General features: G+C 33.4%; 1 protein-coding gene across 3 annotated transcripts in view; it reads right to left on the bottom strand.

Moving 5' to 3' along the window:
- LOC111036101 overlaps positions 1-20,787 on the bottom strand; it is an 87,671-nt gene that overhangs the window by 3,324 nt on the left and 63,560 nt on the right. For 2 of the 3 annotated variants that reach the window (XM_022318000.1, XM_022318002.1), the window contains 6 exons: positions 9,220-9,556; positions 8,746-9,100; positions 8,395-8,517; positions 8,127-8,265; positions 6,795-7,114; positions 3,190-3,663 (listed from right to left, as the gene is read on the bottom strand). In XM_022318000.1, the coding sequence (XP_022173692.1) occupies positions 3,190-3,663; positions 6,795-7,114; positions 8,127-8,265; positions 8,395-8,517; positions 8,746-9,100; positions 9,220-9,556 (1,748 nt within the window). The remainder of the gene's footprint in view (positions 1-3,189; positions 3,664-6,794; positions 7,115-8,126; positions 8,266-8,394; positions 8,518-8,745; positions 9,101-9,219; positions 9,557-20,787) is intronic. The other variant, XM_022318001.1, reaches the window with a different exon arrangement.

The raw sequence follows: 20,787 nt of genomic DNA, 5'->3' as shown, positions 1-20,787 counted from the left end.
ATGTTGATAATATTATCATTGGTTATTGCTTATAGTTGAAAAATATTTGGCTTAATAGTGTTAAGCATTGTGATTTTGGGATTTGAATTAGAACTGCTCTGGTATCTTTTTCGACTTTTAGTGTTTAATATATTTTTTAATGTGGTATTCAGGTAGTTTATTTTTATATATTATTTTTCAAACTAAGTGCATCTTAAAAAATTTAGTGGTTAATCTAAATTTGGTCGAAGAGTTACTGTTTTTAATTAAGACATAATTCAAAAAATTCAAATAATTGGTTGAAGGCTGCTACAGTTTTTTTACTGGAAAGCATGCATCAAACCTCGAGAAACATTAAAAAAAATCTAAAATAATCCTTGATATTATATTTTTAATTATTTGCACGTAGGAAAAAGTTATGTTAAAAACAAATAAAAAGGCATTTCAACAAATATATGAATAATATGATACATTTAAAAAAAAAACCTGAAAGTAAACGAGTGGTTAACCAAAACTTTTGTAGATCATAACCAGTTGTAAAAAACGAAATTATGATTTTAGTTATAAAGGCTGGCGAGCAAAAACCGGCCTTAATAAACAAAAGCTTATATAAAAACTAAATTTTAAAACCAGAAACCAAAACCTCAATATTTGTTTTGAATTCCGTTCCTAACTCTATATAAAATGAATGGCTTACATAAATCTTCAACTCCACAAAATAAAGTGTTAAATGTACGTATGACAATATTAATTTTATGAATTTATCAGCTCGACTAAAAAAAAAAAAGGTTTAACCATATTCGTTCATGGTCAGTGTGAAACTCCACACTTCAATTGTATTTATTTAATTTTGTAGGTATTTAAAGTTAAGTACTAGACGATATTTGAATACTGTGATGTTAACAAATTACCGGTATGCGAATAAATTAAGATCACCAGTAAACAAACAATTGAAAATTAAATATAAACTGTGTAAAGTTAAGTAAGACTGGTTCAGTCTACTCAAGCTCGAACCTATAATTAAAACATATATTCACACATATTATTACCTATATTTGTCTCCTATAAACAGGCTTAGTTTAAATGCGAGAGAACGATATTGACGAGATCATTTTTTTTCAAAAATGTCAAAAATGGGAACATTTTAGTATTCTAGTCCTAAATAACAAGTACAAATAGTACAAATAGGTAATTACATAATAATCCACAAAAAAAAACCTGATATCGTTTTAAACATATTTTCAAGTACTGCGTAAGCAGTAGCTACGTGTACATAAATGTATTTAATTTGTATTTATCAACGAGAGTAGAGTAAACCGTGTTATCAGTTTTTGTGGTAATCGTTAAAAATCCTGAGGTGTTTTTTTTTCTGACAATAATCCGTATGAATATTTTTAATTTTTATTTGTTCTCGAATAATATTTTTTTAACCGTGGTGAACTAAAATATACCGTGATTAGGTATTACTGTTATTATTATTTTACCTATTGTCAAGTATTACATGGAGTGCTTTGATTGCTTTATTTGATAATTTATCGGCTATAAAGTACTTAATATTCTGAGTGAAATTAGTATTATTTAATTCGGATTCTCAGAAGATGGTTTAGCGATTAAAACACTTTTGACTATCTAAAGATTATCCGTAAATATAATTACTTCTTGGTTCACTATTTGCAATTTACATAATTTAATTATGTGTTTGCTGATTAAACGCTTATAAACGTATTGCTTGTACATATAAAATAATGCATGTGGCATACTGGCATGTGTTTTCACAATATGTATTACTTTTCGTTCGAACCACGGTTATCTGTCAGATAAACGTGGTTCTGAGTGTTCTGACTAAATAGTTACATCGAAATACTCGCATTAGTCATTACCTTATTCCAAACAAGTAATATACATGTATAAATCAGTGTCCAACTTAAAAATATAAAAATTAACTATTCGAATTTCCGTTACTCTCCGTTAGTGGGAGGGGAAGAAAGACTAGACTTCTAGCTTCCAGGTTATCGTGACATTCGTAATGTCAAAAATTAAGCTATAAGACCATCATTGTTTTAGTAATTTAAAATTGTGCAAAAAGAAATTTTAAAATATTAAAAGTTAAGCGGGTTCCCTGTCAAATAAATATAAAATACCAAAACAAATATAAAATATAATTAAAAAACTATACTTTAATGGTAAAATATTTACCATTATATCTATATTTTTTTAGTGTTGGTGGTTTCCAGTAATTCATAATTACAAATAACTATAACTTTAAATCCTCTTTGATATCCCACAGAAAACTATTAAAGTAATCAATCAAATTAAATAAACGAATATTACCTTAAAGTTAATGTAAGAATAGTACATAATCTATTATATAATAAAATAAAATAAGATAGAACACGATTCAATACAATATATTTGTGTTGATTTACATTTTGCAATTGTAGTTATCAAGGTAACCCCTGATGTTCGAAAAACAAAGTAAAATCGTACTTCATCGCATCGAAATTGTAATAGCCACAGTAACCCTCAAGTACCAAAAAAATCTACTCAGTATCTGGTTTGATTTTGGTATATATAATTGTATTTCAAAGCCAATATGTTATATACCTTTATTTTACATGGGTTAGTATTTAATATGTACATCCATTGTTGTCATTAAGCTATGCCTACAATATGATAGTGGTAGTAGCAATCGAACTCAACGACCCCCGAACAAACTATATATATATATTAATGACAAAAGTTGTATTGGTATGTATTTTTAATTTTTATATAACATAATTTTTTGTACAACTCATATTTTTTAAACTTTTCTGTAATGCATATTATAATAAAGTTAAGTAAATATTTAACTCGTCGGCTTGGCCGAAAAGGGTCTCGCCCCCCATGATCTATCCAAAATGAATTGCTAACTGCCTACACATGATTATGCTACTGCGATCGTGGCCATGATGTTTCAATGATTATATATAGTAAGCACATGCCATATCATCACAGATTATACAAAACCAGATGGTACGCTTCCCATTCAAGCCATGTAATTCTCGAAAATGTAAACAAATCAAAACCTACCTCAAATCAGAAGTACCTATCACCAGCACCAATTGAGAAAAAATATTCCCAATTAGAAATCATTGAGTACTAACTACACATCACCGATGACAATTAGCTCTCGTATTATTATTGGTATTGTAAGTACACGAGGAATATTACCTGTGGCTGTTGCGATTGTGGCGGGGGCGGGGTGCCGGTCTGTGGCCGGCGGCCCATATTGAAGCCTGGCAAACATTGGCTCATGTACATGAAGCTGTGGCCGAACATGGAGTTTGGCACCATCGAGAACCCGGGCCGGACCAAGGGCTGGTGCATATCGGCGGCGCGGTGGAACAGTGGCGGGGGTGGGGGTGGCGGCGTCGCCTGGCGGTGGTGTCCCGTGGCGACTGGGTGGTCATCGACTGGACTTGTGGTGCAAGACATCGCTGACTGTTGTTGTTGTTGTTGTTGCGATGATAACCGTTTGCAGCTGTTGCCAATCACGTCGCGGTCGTCACCGCCGCCACCGTCAGACCCGTCGTCGTCCATCATGTCCTCGTCGAAATCGTCCTCGTCCTCGTAATCGTTATTGTTCAGTCCAGTGGTCACTGTAGTCTTATCCTTATCCGGTGGCTCTTCCTTGATCACCATCACCTTTTTTATAAAAATCAAAACAGATTTTTGGTTTCAGATTCAGCTCAGACCGGTGAGTTGTACCAGTGAGGGTCTTTAGAGTATACTGCCCAAACAGGGTGAAGTATTGTTATTATTACACTAAAAAGACAGTGATTTTTCTTTTCAAAAACACATTTTGACCCACTCTAGGAGCATATCACAAAAAGACACGTATTGTGCATCAGTAGGATTTATAAAAGTTGCGAGGGTATTAATAATACGTCGTATTTAACAGACAAAAGTTGTTTTAATAGATGAAGAATTATCTCTATCATAACTATAAGGTTAAAAAAGTATGATCAGTAACTTGGTTCAACTCTCTTTGGCCCACTACCAAATAACAAATACTCCACATATTTTGATAAGAGAAAATTTTCAAAAAAAATTTCAACTATTGTTGTTTAAGAAAATAACGAAAAAGTGAAAGAATTTGCACAAAATCTTTACTAGGGAAAATGTATCGATCGAAAACTAGACCAGTATTTTTAGTGCCTATCAATATAATATTGTGTTATTGGATAGTGGGGTCAATTCCAAGATTACAAGATTAAAGTATATTGTGTACAAAATATGTTACGTTTAAAGACGATAATTAGAGAAATTATGACGGTGGCCGGTGATTTTCATCAATGACAGGTTGTGCTGGTAATTTATGTTCAATAATAGATCTATCAAAGCATATCTGTGCAATGGACAGTTAATAAAGATATAGTACGATTATTGTTATACTCAATAGACACGAAAATTAAATTGGAGGCACAATGTGTTCTAAGTGACTGCCCCCCCCCCCTTACGCGGGTAGGATAAAATATGTTTACGTTGGTTTTACGTTTGTTGATTGAGATACGAGATTTTATATTTTTGGTGTATCATAAGAAAGAACTGTCAAACATTAGTTATTATTTATTATGAAATCAAAATGTGTTAAAAAATACAATGTATTCATTTTTTTTTTAAATGTGAATTTTTCGACTTCCGAGGTTTTTCTGAGTTTTAATTTGTTTAATAACATTGGTATGGTTGATTTTAAATATTGGTTATAGTGATGTTTTATAGTATTATATACATAAACGAGTATAATAATATGTAATTTACTTTATATAAACTGTTACGATTTGATTAGTGTATGATGCTGTATGGGTATAATATACGATATAGGTAGCCAAATAGCCGATAGTTAAGCCAATAATTATCAAAATTTTTACTCCTCTATTAAACGCCTGGCTCTCTGAAGCTCGCAAAACCAAATTATTTACAACTTGGAATGAATCACCTATATTTTATACACATTGCAGCGTTACACGTGTATTGTAGTATGTGCTATTCCCCTTCCTTTCGTGTTATTAAAACTACGTGCCCGGAATTATTTTACGTGTGTGGAATACATTAATTTACTGTAAGTCACAAATAAACTTTAAACTCCACAACCGGTAATCGTAAAGTCTACCGATAATAACGCTGATAACTTTTAAAATTTTGGTAGACAAACAAAAAATCGGAAAGGTATATAGACCTATTTATAATATACTAATTGAACACTTTTCAAACATGCATAATATTGTAGATAAAAATTAAGGTTATTTATTTTTAACCATAATTATAGTTTTAACTTTGGGGAATCGTTGACTTATCAAAATAAATTATAGTATAATCATCAACTGTAATAGTCTAACCTATAATGATATCAAATTATTTAATAAAAAATTCAAAATGAATACCTACGAGACTCCAAAACTTCTATATTGAAAATTTTAAGAACATAGTATATTTTGATCAAATGATGACATATACACTTTCAATATAAACGACATATTTGTGTTTTTTACGCATTAAAAAAAAAATATTTTACTAATTATTTATACAAACAAGAATTATAGGTTAGTTACATATTATAACGATACGAGTATTGCATTACGCGTTTATTTATCTTAAGTGGATAATAATTAAAAACTATAATATGTAGGAACTATAAGTTATATTTTTAGAAAATATTTTGTCAATCATGCCAACAGCCATAATGACGTATTTATGGTTCTACAATTACAATCTGAACTATAAAATATGAAAACCACATTTTTTGTACAACCTACATAATATTATTAAATATAATATTAATAATTATATTTTAATATTAATTTTTATTCACATATATTAAAACTTACCAAAATATATCCAAACATTTTAATAATAAACATAATAGTTTATGTTTAACAGTTTGTCTTACAAAGTGCGTTTGTTTGCCAGAGTAAAATAATGAGTATAATGCAAATCAAAATAATGACGAATTTAGGTATCGAACAGATAAAATCGAGAACGGCCGTGAAAATAAAACACATTTTATAATATTTTTATTCTACTCTATTAATTAAAATCCTAAAAAATACGTTCGACATCATACAGCCGAATGTTGACAAATTTAACGAATCAATAAGGTGATTTTAAATTATCGTGGATTCTATAGTTACAGCATGAATATTTTTTGTGTGACCTATTATTCCTCGGATTAATTTTTTTATTTTAAAACTTCCTTGAAAACTCTTTTTTTCTATTAAAATATAATACTCTACTTTGTCTATGTCGATTGTCGAATGATTATTTGGACATTTTATTCAACTACCAGATGCATTTTTAGTGAGTCTACGCTATAATTTTTGTGATTTGTATTCAATTTAAGTAAAGAGAACAATGTCTGTATGGAGATAACGATGAACACATAATATAAAAAGTAATTTTTTTTGAGGTTTTAACAATAATCATAGGTAATGCAAAAATATTTTTTTTACTGCATATTGTGACGTGTAATTTAGTATAATTTATTACTTAGTGTCTTGTACTTTTTTTTGTAACAGATTAAAAAAAGCTAGACCCCCTATTTTATTTTATTTTTATACCTACTGCAATATTTCTATTGAACTAATGCTTTGTGGATCTTGGCGGATCTCGGAACAATGAGCAAAACTCGTGGTATACACAGATGTGTACTAGGAAACCGTTTTCTCGCAGTATAACGTCGACTTCGCGTCAGATTCATCGGAAATTCATTCACAATACAATATATAACGCTTTGGGAAATAATGAAATAATCGTCAAGTCGATGCGCAGTGTCTTACCTTGTGTTCAGGGCTCTGCTGCGAGCCGCGCGATTGCGGTCTCGGAGACTGCAGCAGCGTCTCGCCGTTACTAAACCGCCCGTGCGTGGTCAACGATATCGGCTGTTCGGCGGGTGGGCTCATCGGCGGTTTCGTGTCGTCGTCGTCGTCGTCCCGGTTGTCGTCGAACTCTCCGTCTTCGTCGTCGTCGTCGTCTTCGGCCTCGCTCACCGACCCCTGCCCGCTGTAAGACTTGCCGCCGTGCTCGCTGGGACTACTGCTCTTGCAGTAACCGTTCACGTTGCCGTCGTTGGTCCCCGAGTTCATGTCTGTGACGCCTGCTGAGACACAATATAATAATACAGAATACTTTACCTCACTGTTTATGACATAATAATAATGAGCGTATTGCGGCATTGGCGGCCGGCCGAGTCTACATCATAGAAAACGATATTGTTAAATCGCATTATTTCACTCGGATTACGGTCGTTAATAATATTATATTATATATACCTAGGCGCCTACGCATTATACGTACCAGCTATTGTGATAATATATTATTATAGATTGAGGTAGGTATTATATAGCACGGTGGCGTAATTGTAGACACTCACCAACTCCCCCCGCCCACCGATAAGTCAAAAAGTCCATACTTTTTATTCATACAGGCCAGTGCGGTGTTTCGCATGAAGTACGTTGTGATGAGAAATCAATGATTGGTTTTACCCAGAATAGTCTAAGTCAAACTTCGTACCTGTAATTTATTATACCATGTGTTGTTGGAAAGTTTACAGAAATGTTGAAATTAACGCAGTTACTACATATTATTATGAATTCCAAGAATATTACCTATACCTATACAATATAGTTAATATTATAAACATGTATGTATACCATCATATTGTTTAGGACGACATGTCGTAAATTATATGTATTAAATCTAGTGTAAAATGTAATTGTCTAGTTAGGCGTATAGTATAAAATAAGGTTAGATTTTGGAGAAAAAATAGCCAAGAAATTTATATTTTATTCTTATTAAGAAGGCAATACTATTATACGAGTTGAATTTGAATGCGTGTCGCCGATTGTCGGGAGATAAGTATATAGAAATGAACAATATTTATATTCATTTAACCGTTTATAATAGGGTAAAAAATATAAATGTAATACCTACGTACGCACAACTATAATTATTATTAAAGCATTTAGGACTTTAGGAGTGTAGAAACGGCAATGAGAAAGGTGGGTTTCAAGGGTTAGAGCTTTTTGTAGAAAATAAATGATCAGCCCATCCAGAACAAATTTCTAATAACGCTACTGGTATATTGTATAATAGTAGGTTAGTATACTGACCTGCATTTGTGCCACGTACTTCAGCCCGTTTTTGAGCTGCCCTGGCATTTTTAAACCAATATACGACGTTGTTGACGTCTAACGCCTTACGACCTTTTCGCGATTCCAGATTGTTCAATTCACTCACGTAGTGGTGTATCTTTTGTTAAAACAATATCAACAATCAACAGTTAATATTAATTACGTCAAATCACCATAAGAATAATATCATTTACACATTATATTATGTTAAATATATTGTGATATAGTATATACACAAGATACGTACTTGTTGTCTACTTGGATGAGGATTTTCAGCGAACCAAGCTTGCAGTTTCGGGAGTTCAAGTTCTGTATCGAAGCTAGTACGCATACGCGTTTTTTGACCTTGGAATTGATTTTGAGAAACAGACTAAAAAATGAAAACATCAAATTTGTCAATACGGTTCAAGTAACACCTAATACATATTAGGTAAATATAATTAGTGTAACATAATAATTGTATTTAACTCTGATAGTGCACAACTACACGATTTGTCAAGTATGATAATACAAAATATAACGTGGATGATTCTTGTACATTTAATTTTAATAGGACTTATACATAAAATTAAAATAATTATCGTGTGAATTAAATCACCTGGAGACTGTGTGTCTTGGGGTCTGATTTAGGAACAATACAATTAGTGGGGTTGTCTTGTATGTTAGACTGCCTTGGCGACGAACCGTTACGATAGAACATATCTCTCACTGATTGCGGCAATACCGATGGCTGTATTTTGGGAACGACGTTTGACGATTGCATGATCCACCATTGCTCGAATTTTTTGTACAAATCTTCGGGCAAATCTGGGCAAGCTTGCCCCACCTTCATCATCTGCAATATTATCGCTTCGTCCAGGGGACATCCCGACGCCGTCAGCTGCGTTTGGCTTTGTACCAACAGCAGTTTCAACAGTTTGTCCTTCAAATCGGAGAATCGGTTCTTCGTTTCCCTGCAAAGGCAATTGGGTTAATAGTACAGATGATTATTACAAATTATAATGATTGGCAATCACATAGTAATATTTCATGATAATGGCAACAATATTCCGCTATGGTTGTGAAGACATACCTGAACACGAGTATTCTCAGAGTGGCTAAGGTAGTTAGTTCTCCGAGGACGTCATTCACCGTCAGCACAGGATCTTCGGCTATTGTGTCCAGGTCTAACGGTAACCAGTTTTTCAGCACTACCAACCCCTTCGACGCCGCTGCCGTGTCTTTGGAATAGCCCAGGCGTACCAATGCGGCTTCCGTCAAATCTCTAAACGCGGTATTGTTCGGGATGATAACGAATCTGTCCAATTCTACGTGGCCTTTAGAACGATGCAGTGACGGCGAGTGTTTTTGGCTCCATTGATAGACGTGATTGATCGATTCCACTATGCAGTGAACTGGTATAGATTTCGCTGAAAAAAAAAATGAAATTTACTTTTTTTTAACGAATGAAACACAAGGTAAAAAGACAATCAGTGACAGTATACGGCATAATTATATATTACTGTTCAGTGCACGATACGCGCCTATGCATATTATTATATTATATATGTATTAGGCGAAGACGTATTTATAATGTTAATATTAATCCACAGAGTTTAGTTTATAATTCTTCGACTAAGCCTTAAGCCAGTCGAATCTATATTCATTCTAATCTGAAAACGGGTTTCAGACACGGTTCTTAGGCCGGAGTTTTAAGGACGGATTAAAGTTTCATTCGAAATGCTTTGGAAACTATTGGTCTGCTTATTGTAATCTATCACTCGAGTTGCGATCTCGGGAACATCACTGATTTTCATAAAATTAATTTTTATTCAACGACAACTGTTAAACAATTTTATTGAGAGTTAATAATATAACTAATTGGTAATATTTACTGTTTATTGGATAATTTTTTTTGTTTTTCATTAAATATTTAGTAACTTGTTATTTTTTTTTTTAGACAGATTTATTAGATTAAATTGATTATTTTTAATACCTACATCGAGGTCAGCAAAAAATGATTTAAATGTATATGACATTTTTTTTTACAGATATTTCTCAACTTTATTATTGAAGTAACTGGTTTATTGAATATTTTTTATTTGAAGTTGACCCATTAACACTAGATACAAGCACGGTAGGCATTTTGTTTTGTTTTTTTTGCTAGTAATTTTTCCAATTAGCAATATTTTAATAAAATATACCTATATAGTTTTTAAAATTTAATATTGATTTAACTCAAATAATAAAATGAAAAAAATAAAAATAGTATATTAAAATAGATCGCAACAAACACAATCTTCGGAATTGCACCATATAATATTATGCCGTTGCTTTTGCACTTAAAGTTCAGATACAGTATTGTAGGGAGTACGTCAAGTAGAAAATCGAATGGTCGCCCTATTATAATAAGGGTTCAAGTATGCACGATAAGTTACTTAGATATTTATAATATCATTATACTAAATATATAAACCTATTCACCGGCTAACATAACATTATTTTCATCTTCGATGACAACATGCTGAATGCACTGTAGTTGGTCGTGTACACACAACCATCACTACGAGTTGAAGATTAAAAAAAAATATAACAACAATAAATATAAAGCAGAAACCATCCAGCGTTTCCTAGAGAGATAGCGTTTCATCTCGACACATCCGGCGTCTATAAAGCACCTACGTCTGTGGAGCGCCTCCCCCGGATTTTCCGCTAAAACGGAGATGACACTTTGGAAAAACTTTTCAAAACCACAAAAGTTGACAGCCCGATAAACAATGCGGTGCAGGTGGCGGGGGTCTCTGTGGCAGTATTATATTATATAATATACCTATCGTACGTGTCTATCTGACTGGTTGGCGCGGTGTTTATAATAATAATAATATGATATTGTACATTACGCGGAGGTGTAAAGCGTTTTCCATTATTAGCCGGTTTGCTCTCACCACCACCGACGACGGTGTCGACGACGACGACGACAATAATATAATAATAATAAGCTCTTATCGGAAGAAACTGCAGCAGAGCGCTGCGCGTTTGTATACGTGCTGTACACAAATAACCGGATCGGTGGCGACGCACGGGCAGCATCTCTCTCTCCACCCTTTTGTGGTGGTGCAAACGGAAATGAAAAACAGAACCGACCGGGTCCGACGAGACGGGAGACACGGAGTGGCACGCGGTTGCCGTGAGGACAGAGAAAGAGCCTGGGGGGGGGGGGCAAAAAATAATAATATAATAACGCTATCCAAATGAAAGTGTGCGAGGGGAGCGGAAAAAACCTCGTTATCTGTTTTTAAGAAGAAATTTTTACCAGATTTAATAATATAATACTGTCGCGTGGCTTTGCCGTGTGAAAAACGTTATCTCTCGAACGCGAAATATTGATTTGTTGAACGAAACGAATGCAGTGGTTCTTTATGGTTGGTGAAAAAAAAAAACAATAATAAACGAGGTATGCTGCGCACCGTGTGTTCGGTTTTCGCCAGTTCGGAATATAATATTATTATATTGTGTTAAATGCCACGAAGATTTGATACCGGAAACGCGCGAATCCGGAGTGTAATGTGGAATATACAAATGTCGTCAGGGGTGGTTGTTGTTGTTGTCGTCGTAGTTGGTTATTTTTTCGAAGGGGATGCCATTCGGTACAGCGGGTTGTTTTTAGTAAAACACAATCAGTTCTTATTGTTGTTAAGATATTACATATATTATTTTTTCTCACAGCATAGATCGATACACTCTTTGAGTTGGTTAATATTATATTATTATTTTCATCTCGCGAGCATGTAACGCGTGTGTCGCAGTTATAGGTATAGTACTACGATAGTATGATGAGTAGGTAATGTACATGACTGCAGTAGATTTTTTATTATGTCGAAAGGCATCGATATATCGAATCGTCTGTTATCTTGAATCAAATTGAAATCCCCATTGAATTATCGTGTAGCAATACAAATCGGTATCTGCCATTTTTTTTTTATTCCTCTTAACGCATAACGAGAGTTTACTGTAATATTCTATATTATCGCTATCAAAAAATAAAAATATTTACATTATACCTTCTTTGAATACTTAAAGTTTCACTATACGTGCCTAATTTACGTACTATACCTATGTTGTGTAAAAAATAGACACATTATTATTATATGTATTTAAAACAAATGATTTCTCAGCCTATATTATTTTTTGATTTCAAAAACTGCTCGAGTTGAGAATATTAAGCTTTTAATTTTTATAATTACACACTATTTCGATCATTGATGCAGAAGTAATGTTTATATCATTTTATGATTTTAGAGTTAGGTTGTATAAAAAAGTTACCACACGGGACACCGTGACATTTTACTGTATTTGTATGCAATTTTAAATAAAAATTATTTCTTTTTTACATATTTCATAATAATTTACTATACGCAATGACATTTTAAAAATATTTAGATTTAATTTTAAGTTATTGCTTATTTATATCGTATTCCTAATAGTAAAATAAATAAAAATATAATAACAATACAATATACTTATAAGTTAATAATAATATATATATACGTAGGCTAACAGACTGTTTCTGCTCAGAATCGTTTTTTACATCCAATTCAAATGAATGATTCATCATTGATTTCAAATTTAACACATCACTAATAGTGCCCAACTCGATTACGAGGTACACTCGACACGTCTTACAAGTGCACAACAGAACGATTACTCTTACTTGCCTACTTTTTTTAATTTATACTTAGAAATTTTAAAACAATTAATAATGTACATTATCTTTGATAAAGAATCGCATAATAATGAGCGGTATCTTTAATATATAATTATTAAAGTGTTGAAATTGTAACTATTATTAATACAATATAAAAATTCAAAAATAACTGTTTTTGATTTACACCTGTCTAAAATTGTTTGATTTAGGTACTTATATTACTAAAACGTGGCAGTAAATTGCATGTTTTGTATTTCTCAACATCTACGCAATATTCAAATACAATATTAAAGTTGATGTTTATTGTGACATTTAAAATAATAATTCGTTTTAATTCGTTACAATGCGCATTCAATTTATTGCAGATTATCTATAGAAATATAACAGGATGTCTGAAAAAGTCAATTATAATATTATTCATCGACACTGACGAAATAAAATCTTAAATATTTAAAAATTAAATGATGTAACAATATCATATTCACGATATGATTAATTTGCAGGTGTATATTATTTATATTATAATAAAGTACGACAAAATCAAACTTTAACTCTAATATGATAGGTTAGATTTAAAAACAATGTCTGAACTCGAAAAAAAAACTTTGTTTGTCTAGGTAGGTTAATATTTTCAACAAATGTGCATAATTTCTACAGTAAATTGAGCAAAACGAATGAATTATATGAACGGAATTTCGAGCAAAATATTTAAATCAATGCTGAATATCGTTTTAAAATAATTATATTTACTTACTAGAGTAGACATTCTAAAAAAATGAATTAAAGATCTAATCTTGCATAAGTACTATGTACAATATTCATATTATATCGATGTTCTAAATCTTCTTATTCAAATTAAGATAAATCGGATAAAAACGTACTTTTTGTATTGATTGTTTCGGAATAATGGACGTTTGATCACAGATAAGTATAATATATATATGATCAATGTTATTGAAAATAATTGTTATCAATAGTCTTATGGAACAACATAAAGTTGGGTAAGCTTAAATCTGAACTGATGTAATTCAAGATTATATTGAATCGGATTGGACACAGACATATGTGTACACAAAATGCTATCGTCGTAATAATATTTTAGTATGAAATAATCCCAATTCGATCATTACTCGTTTTGATAAATAGAAAAACCTTTCCAGAGAATAATCTGTAGGAATATAGGTAACTACTAACTTTGTTTTTAAACGAATATAGAAACGACGATATATTATTATGATATTATACTTAGCGAAAAAATAAAATAAAATACACATCGCATTGTACCTACTGTCGATTCGCGTAGGTTGCAGGTACCTATATAATACATATACCATATTATATATGTGTATTTAATACACGCTGTATACTTTGTTCGAGATTGATTTTAAAGCACTGTGCATAAGCCGATCATCGGCGTTAAATCGTATTTATGGTTACCTGAACTCAGAAAACATAGACGATGTTGTGTATAGTTATTCAGGAAAACTGGCAGGAAGACACGTGAAAAGCGCTGCAGAAAAGAGAAAGGAAACGGCTGGTAGGCGGGACTGGTGTCGGACGACGGTGAAGGGAAAGGCACGGAGAGGTTAGAGGCATCTTGAAATTATGCGATGAGATGGGTTCTTATTAAAACGTATACACCGGGGCGGGATGAAGCGGAGAGGGACCGGTTAAAGCGGCTACAAAGGGCTTAACTGGGGCCCGTTTACAGGAACGAGGTAAGAGAGGGTGGGGGGATATATCGAGAGACAGAGAGAGAAAGCGAAAGAGAGAGAGAGAGAGTGAGAGAGGTCGCTAAGTACTCTGATCCTACCGATTCCACTGATCCCGAGCACACACACGCACACGGCCCGAGCCCACGTGGTGCCTATATACATGTAAACCAAATTTTGCGGCGAGCATTACCTCTCCAGTTAGGTATGTTACGGTACACGACGAGCGCCGGTGGTGCTAAGGATTAAAAATACGAGAAAAATATACCGATATACTGCGCTGGCGGCGAGGGGCGGATTGCAGGAGAGAGAAAAAATGTGCGATCCCGCGATGAAAAGAGATAAGTTGTAGTCTGAGGGATTAAACTCGCGCAAGCGGGTATGTGTATGTGTGTGAGTGAACAGCCTTTAAGGATTATTGTCCATTCATATCGAGAGACGCTACAATATATGCGATGCGTATAGCGAGTAGGTAGGACGATTGGCGTGCAGGACGTTGTGGAAAAGTTTGGGTGAGGGATGTGTAGGGTGCCGGAAGAAGGGGTGTCTAATAATTCTCTGCACCCCGCGGCCCCGAAGGTTTAACACGTTCTCGCAAAACGTCTGTGGCGGGCAGAGAGGGTGGTGTACAGAAAAGGTTGCATTGTTAAAACAATTCCCCGTGTACCACCACTACCACCACCGCTACACCACCCGATCATAACCTAACCTAACCGTCTCCAGCGGCCCGTGGGCACTGTATTTGTAAGTTGCATAAGGTCGTGCTGTGTTAAACTCCCGGGAACGGAGATTAAAAACCGGAGGAGGGGATGAAAAAAAATCACGAGAAACCCTTTCACTTTAAATCCAAGGCAAGTCGTGCGAGGGGCGTAATACGAATAAGTTATAATGCGCGAAAAATATGAATGTTAATAGTAATACAATTATATGAAATAGTACTATTGCCATAGACAGGAATTGAGTATGGGGAGGGGGCGGGGTTTATCAAATTGAGTAAAAATTCCTTAAAATATGTTAGTAGTTTTAATTGATTGTAAACACATTTAGCTACATGCAGTAGGAGCGTTTTGTAAAGGTGTAACTCCTTACACTCCCCCGCTCCAACTGAGTCTATGGCTCTGAATAGTATAATAATATACTATTAAACTGTATATACCTTTATTGCGCGTGGTATGATATAGTAACGATATAGCTGAGTCGTACTAGTAATTATAATAACTAAATAATATTAATATTATGCATTGCTCTATATTATGGCGATGGCAGTGTTTTTGTCTCGAGTATAATCGGCAGATAAAATTTGTTGAAAAAACAAAAGTTTTTGATTAGTTACATGTTTATTGCATAATTATACACTGTTACGCGCTTTGGTGTTAGTCCGACACCAAAACCTTAGGCTCGACGGTGGGTCTACCCATACATTATAATGGTACGGAGTTATGTAACAAATCACGAGCTGCATTAAGTTAAGATTAATATGATTAATATAACAGACCGATATAGTATCGAAATTGTTTTACAACAGATTTCGCTCTAGACTCCGTATTCTTACCCCCACCCATCCCTGTTTTCCGACCCTACTGCTGTAGATTATCGAGATTAAAAGGGAATTGATTCAGAGATCTCGTGTAAATCGAGGCAAATCTGAATTTAATTTTACAATTAATAAATGTCACCGCACTGAATTATCCCTGTATAGTCCCTTCGTCCGGCTTTATTTTAATTTAATATGTTGTAATTTTCGTATCAAACTATCAATTCAATAATAATAGGTAGACAACTACATATTTTACACAATCAAATTTTAAAAGCTATACAACCGAAAAAAATAAAATCTTAGCAAAATCATTTTAGGTACGCCTGCTAATCTATACGAAAGGGTCACGAAAAATTAATATCATATTGTGCACACTCCAGTTTAATACACTCCCCTTGCAAAAAGCGCAATGATTCAAAACAGTTAAGTATTATATCATAATATGTTGTATTATTATTAAAATATTCAGATCAGTTGGTATTTGATAATTATATTAAAATTCCGAGTTAATCGTTTCTAAGAGTCGATATTAATAATAAGAAATATACAATGTATTATGTAATCACTTGAAAAATATATATTTATATATTAATAAATACCGGTTAACCGTGCGAAATGTGATAATCTCAAACGTTAATATTGTAATTTATTGTAATTTCAATCCGTTTTTATTGCGTTATGATATTATACTCCGCCGGGTTTAATCGAGCTTAGTTTCGGAATGGCCAGTATGGAATTCATAATAAGTATAACACTTTAATATCGAATTACATTCCGGAATGAGAACACGCTGAAAACTCCGGTTTCCCATCAACATTTTTGCATAATATTAGAAAAATTAAATTACACACAATAATATATTAAGAACGAAATGAAAAACAACGAATAATATGTTTTGCGGTGTATATACGTATTATTCGTCGTTTTCGATATGGCACGTATTTAGACATGCCGCCGACACCGTCGCGACCCGGGCATATGTCACTTAAAATATTTATTTTTATTTTTTTTGGTTTAATTATTTAACATTCGGTGGGAATCCTCACACGCAGATCGTAAAATATTAATTATTACACACTATATTATTGTTGTTGTTGTGGCAGAGAAAATAATATTACCACCATAGAAATATTATAAATTCGATTTGCCGGACAATATTGTGACGTACGTCATTGATTAAAGCTTTGAGGCCATAATTATAATATTGTAATACTCAAGTAGAGGCAGCGGAAAGGTTTGGTGTCTGACGTTAGAATATAAGATTTTAATTTATACAATTAATTATTTTGTTTAATCATTTAATTATTTATAGTTGCATTATTATACGTCATGATAAATTCATACTTTATGGTAAGCAAATACCCACCTACGTGGTACTAGTACACTAGTATTTATAATCAATGGTGGTACGTTAAAATATTAAAATCGTAGAAAGTCGTCAAATATAATGTTGTTCAAAATTATGCCATTTTATTATACGCATATATCGTGTAAATAGTTTAGATTAATTTAATACAATTTGAAACTAGATTAATATTTGGTTGATTTTTTTTAATTATTATTTTTTTAATTTAAGCGCACTTGTAAGTTGGTAACGTGTATTTTCTCATGGTTAGATCTCTTTTGAAAACCACTGACGATAACATTGTTTCGTCTTAAAATATTAAAATTCAAAATCCTACTTAAGAATTACATGACTGAGGTAACTAAATATTTATCATTCGTGTTTTATAATATGCAAAACTGCAGAAGATTATACTAAAAACAGTAGTAAATGATTTACCTGGGAATTTTAATTTTATAAAAACTACTTAAGCCGACACCTACGTATAACCGTTGATTGTTTTTTTTAGATATTTTATTACTTATGCATTTAATTGTGATAATTTATTTTAACTGTTGAGCAATATTGGCTCACCTCAATATCATCAGAGTAGCTTATCGACATTATTACTAACTTTATAGTTAATTTTTATCAATATATTATTTTCAAGTGAAGTATTATATTATAATGGCTAAGTTCGTAAAAAGCAATACGAAGAACATATATTAGTTGTAAACAATATATTGTTCCTCGATTAAAAACTTGGAAATTGAATTGATCAACGAAATGACTCAACATCACATATTTTATAAAGTGGATAAGTGCGTGAAAATCATCATATACCGAGTTGATTTGGCTCTACACAATAATAATAATAATAATAATATGGAAAACATAAAACGGTTTTGTATTTTATGTATACATATATAGTGTTAACACGTCAACGTGACGATTTACTTATTATTATGCTGTTCGAGACGTTTTTCGTCGTCGATCCGGCTGTAGGAAGAAAACGATTTTCACGTGCAGACGACGACGCCGACGACCGATAACAACTATTGGGTATATTATTATCGTTAAAACAATATTATTATTATTACTCGACAGTCGTCGAGCGATAATAATATTATTATTATTACGATCGTCGTTCGTCATATGAGGCACACACTCTCCCACGCGAGCGGCGGCGCGGGGGAGAAGAAAACACGAAAACCCGCGACGATGTGCCGCTGCCGAAAAATTCCATCGCCGATGACACGCGCAGTTCCGCAATACGACTCGTCGGAATGACGACGATTTCCCGCCGCCGCCGCCGCCGCCTTGGTCGTCCTTAATTCGGCGTCGGCGTTTTCCGAGCGGCCCGTTTTCGTACCGGACATTTTCACGGTCACGAGACGCAGGAACGCCAAGGTGAGAGATTCGGCGTCGACCTTCTTGATGCACATAGGTAGCCGCCGCTCGTAAGTACACACAGATTCAACAACAACGACGATATTACAATAATAATAATAATAATAATAATAATAATAATAATAATAATAATAATAATATAATGCGTGTACTGCACGCGCATTCCTGGCCATCGCGTTCCGGATGGTCTGGAAAAGCGACTAATAATTTACGCATTTACCCGCGACACACTGCTGCATATTCGGTATTATTTATTATTATTATTGTAACACTATTTTTACGGATCGTACGCATGGGGGGGGAGGGGTGTCGGGAAGCGGGTGCCCACGCGCATTCCTGGAAAATTGAAATAAACGCGTTTTTTTTCCGCCGATACGAATTCCGAATTATCCTCAGTCGGCGGCGGCGTTCCGATCTAATAGCCGTCTCGACGGCGGCGGCGGGTATTGTTCGACGAGATTTTCGGCGCAGCGGTTCTCCATAAAACACTTGTCATACCTAATAATAACGATATATTATTATGAGGTATTAGCCTCGCCGGTTAATCACGTAAACGCACGCGGGGGCGGGGGCGGGGGAGGGGAGCGTGGGTCGCGGTTTACACGCTAGAGAATAGGTTTTCATGTTATACTTTTGAGTGATTTCGTTAAAATACAAGGCGTTCTGCAGTTGTATAATATAATAGTTATAGGTATATATTTAATTCCAATTTTTAGTCGTCGTCGTCGTCATGTACAACGGTGATTAGCATTCCGACGATGTATACGTCTATACTTATTGCTATCGTTTTAATTGTTCCGACTGCAGCTATAGAACAATATAACATAATATATCGATGCTGCCGCGGTATAATTCGTTTCCGGTGCGGTATGTACCCTACTCTGGCCGCGACTACCAACCGCTACTAACCGCGCGTGTGTATTATGCGTACGTGTTGAAATGGAAAATACTAAGAAAATCGGTTTTGATTGAAGTTTTTTGCCGTCTTCTTATAATTCTTTTCCGTCGCATAGAGGAGTACACACTATTATCTAACACTGCGGCGGGACAGATAATGAAAAATTATATTAAATTATTAACACCGAGAAATCATATTTTAATCGGCCGAATTTTTTACTTTTTTGTACATTGGTAGGTACATTGTTGTCTTAGTGTATAGGTACGTACAATATCAAGTGCACGGTTTTATTGTAATCATTATTTCGTTTTTTTTTTTTTTTTAGTAATATTTCAAGTGAAATATCATGTTAATACTCTGGAGATTTTTAATAATTGAAAACTGTTTTTATATACATATTGCTTAAACTGTATACTATCAACAATATAGCGGAGACACGAGTAATCAGATTTTGCTAAAGTAAATCGATTTTGAATTATTTTAATAAAACTTCGTGGTAAATCAAAAGTATTAAAAATGATTAATGAATTTATTTTAATTTTCGGCAAACGTCTTAACATCGAATGATTTTAATAACATAATGAAAAATGCAATTTTGAATTTAATTGTACACGGTATTTAACGCTTCAGCAGTTTCAAGTTTCTGTCAAAAGATTTTCCCCTCTAATGAGTAATGGAAACATATAATTGAACATTTTGTATTCAATTTTTTTTTCTTATCATTTTTTACAATTATACAATTACCTAAGTGTAACGACACGAGTAGCACAGATGTACTATAATAAATTTACTTTTTAGAGTTACAATTTACAGGTAACCGGGACTATATAATTATTACTGAAATGGATGTATAACAATACAACATAAATGGGGGTTTACTGGAAAAAAAAAGAAATATTCTGACAAAGTGTCGGAACTCGTCGGATAGCCTATATAGATTTATAACTAATTAAGGACGTGACACATTTAAACATTTTTTAGCTGATGCAATTCAATTTGAAAGTATAAAATCAGTTGCATAATTTTTCTATATTTCTATAATGCCTAAAACAACATTATTATTGCCGTAATTTTC

The sequence above is a fragment of the Myzus persicae genome, unplaced genomic scaffold (genome assembly GCF_001856785.1).
Source record: "Myzus persicae strain clone G006 unplaced genomic scaffold, MPER_G0061.0, whole genome shotgun sequence".
NCBI classification, from domain to species: domain Eukaryota; kingdom Metazoa; phylum Arthropoda; class Insecta; order Hemiptera; family Aphididae; genus Myzus; species Myzus persicae.
This window is presented reverse-complemented; position numbering and strand designations above follow the sequence as displayed.